The sequence below is a fragment of the Penaeus vannamei genome, chromosome 32 (assembly GCF_042767895.1).
Source record: "Penaeus vannamei isolate JL-2024 chromosome 32, ASM4276789v1, whole genome shotgun sequence".
Lineage (NCBI taxonomy): Eukaryota > Metazoa > Arthropoda > Malacostraca > Decapoda > Penaeidae > Penaeus > Penaeus vannamei.
Genome location: NC_091580.1, coordinates 3,782,938 through 3,785,437, shown reverse-complemented (window position 1 = coordinate 3,785,437; position 2,500 = coordinate 3,782,938). Strand labels below are relative to the sequence as shown.

At 42.9% G+C, this 2,500-nt stretch overlaps 1 protein-coding gene across 1 annotated transcript in view; it reads left to right on the top strand.

The window, feature by feature from the left end:
- The window catches only part of LOC138867765 (dynein axonemal intermediate chain 4-like), a 26,612-nt gene that overhangs the window by 9,112 nt on the left and 15,000 nt on the right, over window positions 1-2,500 (top strand). Inside the window, exons 6-9 of the mRNA XM_070144403.1 lie at window positions 88-203; window positions 834-934; window positions 1,286-1,423; window positions 1,674-1,797. Of these exons, the coding sequence (XP_070000504.1) occupies window positions 88-203; window positions 834-934; window positions 1,286-1,423; window positions 1,674-1,797 (479 nt within the window). The remainder of the gene's footprint in view (window positions 1-87; window positions 204-833; window positions 935-1,285; window positions 1,424-1,673; window positions 1,798-2,500) is intronic.

Sequence of the window (2,500 nt, the reverse complement as noted above, 5' to 3'; positions counted from 1 at the left end):
CCCCTCTCTCTCTCCCTCCCTCCCTCTCCCTCCCTTATCTCTCTCCCTCTATCTCCAATCATCACTGACCGGACGGTGCCATTGCAGAAGGAGGCGGACAGGCGCAGGAGGGCGAGGGGCAGCTGGAGCCGCTGTGGCAGTTCTCGTGCCGTGCGACCGCCGGCAGGAGGATCAACCAGGTGGCTTTCTCAAACAGCTCCAAGGTCAGTGATAAAGGAGATGAGGGTTACTGCTCTGAGATAATCCTCAATGGTATGAGATATGTTCGCTGATATCTGAGATAATCCTCATTTGTATGAGATATGTTCGCTGATATCTGAGATAATCCTTTTTGGTATGAGATATGTTCGCTGATATCTGAGATAATCCTCATTTGTATGAGACATGTTCGCTGATATCTGAGATAATCCTCATTTGTATGAGATATGTTCGCTGATATCTGAGATAATCCTTATTGAAATATGTTCAATAGTATCTGAGACCATGTTCAATGATATGAGAGCTAATGTTTTTGATAACGGTCATAGATAAATAACGTTGTTTGATATGTGATACTCATGATAATAATCTGAAAATGGTCGATAAATTGGTCGTCAAAAATGTGCGTATGTGTTTGTGTGTGTGTGTGTACGTGCCCGTATGTATGTGTCTATGTACATTTGGTACTGCTTATTATTAAGTTAAGTTCATCTTGAACCAACAGAAACAACAAATCACACACACACACAAACACACACACAGACGCACCCTCCACCACCCTCCCCCTCACACACACACACAAGCAACGAAACCAGTCGATATAACGTACGAATACATAATGTATATCTCCACAGTGGTTGCTGATGGCAGTCTATGGAAGTCCTTCGTTCCAGGACGCAGGAGAAGGAACACTTTGCGGATGGAGCGCCAAGAGGATGGGGCAGCCGGAAGTTAGGTAAGAGGGGAGGGAGAGAGGGTGGGAGGGAAGGAAGGGTAGGAGGGAGGCAAGAAGGAAGAGAGGGAGGGAGGAAAGAAAAGTGGGAGAGAGAGAGAGAGAGAGAGAGAGAGAGAGAGAGAGAGAGAGAGAGAGAGAGAGAGAGAGAGAGAGAGAGACAGACAGAGAGACCGATCGATCATATACAACTATCTAGCCATACAAGCAACTTCTCCTCCGCACTTCTCTTCCTGCTCATTCATTCCTATCTATCTCTTCCTCCACAATTCTCTCCCTATCTATCCCTTCCTCCCTTCTTCTCGGCAGCAGAACCCTAATAGTAAATCCTTCACTTCCCCTTCATCTCCTCAGCGTTCGCCTCCCGGGGCCCGCTACTGTCGTGAGCTCGTGTCCCTGGGCCCCCAATCTATGCTGCGTGGCCATGCTGGACGGGGCCCTCCATGTGTACCAGCTGGACACGCCGAGCCCCCAACTCGTCATGGACACCAGGTAAGGCCCCCACTTCGAAGGTCAGTCCCACCAGCATGGCCATAAAACCCCCTTACTAAAACGGTAAAGATATAAAGACATAAAGATATTACGGTGTATAAAGGCTTAAAAGATATAATAAGATAATGAATGAAAATAAAAATAATCATCATAGGAAAAGATCTAATCAAATTGCAATTGCCACGCCCATTGCACACGAATCTCCCCACTCCCACTGTCCTTTTCCCCCGCTGCAATTCGCACCTCACAGCTCTAGCATTCACAAGCACTATGGGCCGGTGTGGGCCGTGGAGTGGAGGGAGTCGTACTTTGCTCTCCAACAGACAGACACCAAGACGACCAAGAAAAGGCAGGACGCGGGTGGCTCGTCGAAGGTAATGGCGCGGTTTTGTGTTTGATCTTTTTTGCGTAAATATATATTTTTTTGTTTTTTGTTTATTTTATCGCCCGGTTTGTTAGAAATGTGCGAGGTCCGACCCAAACAATATTCGTATACGTGACATGCATAGATAAAGAAATAAATGCATATCTATCAGTCAAGACATGCATATCAACCGGGCAAATAGATAGATAAATGAATATCTATCAGATATATAGACAGATATGCATTTATTTCTGTGTATATGCGTCTATATTTACGGATTTTCATAGTGTTAGGCCTCACACAATTTTCTTGGGAGTTGCTTGACTATGACGTCGTGGTTGTAGGTCTAAGATCCTACGTGATAATTCCTTAGATTATTTGGCAAATAGTGTAGACATGTAGACAGAATGTCCTTAAAATGACCTTAGATTGATTGAACACAAATCAAACGGCTTATACACACACAAAATATCTTCACTTTAAAGATTTAAAAGCTATGAAACACTGTCTTCTGTCCGAAATCTTTGTTATTATTATTATTATTATCATTATTATCATTATAGCTATCGTTATCATGATTATCATAATCATTAGTGTTACCATCACATTTTTTATTACTATTATCATTATCATTATTATCGTCATTATCAGCATAATCTATGACGTTTTTTAGTTGAAAATCATAATTATCACTGTAATTTTTTATATCATTA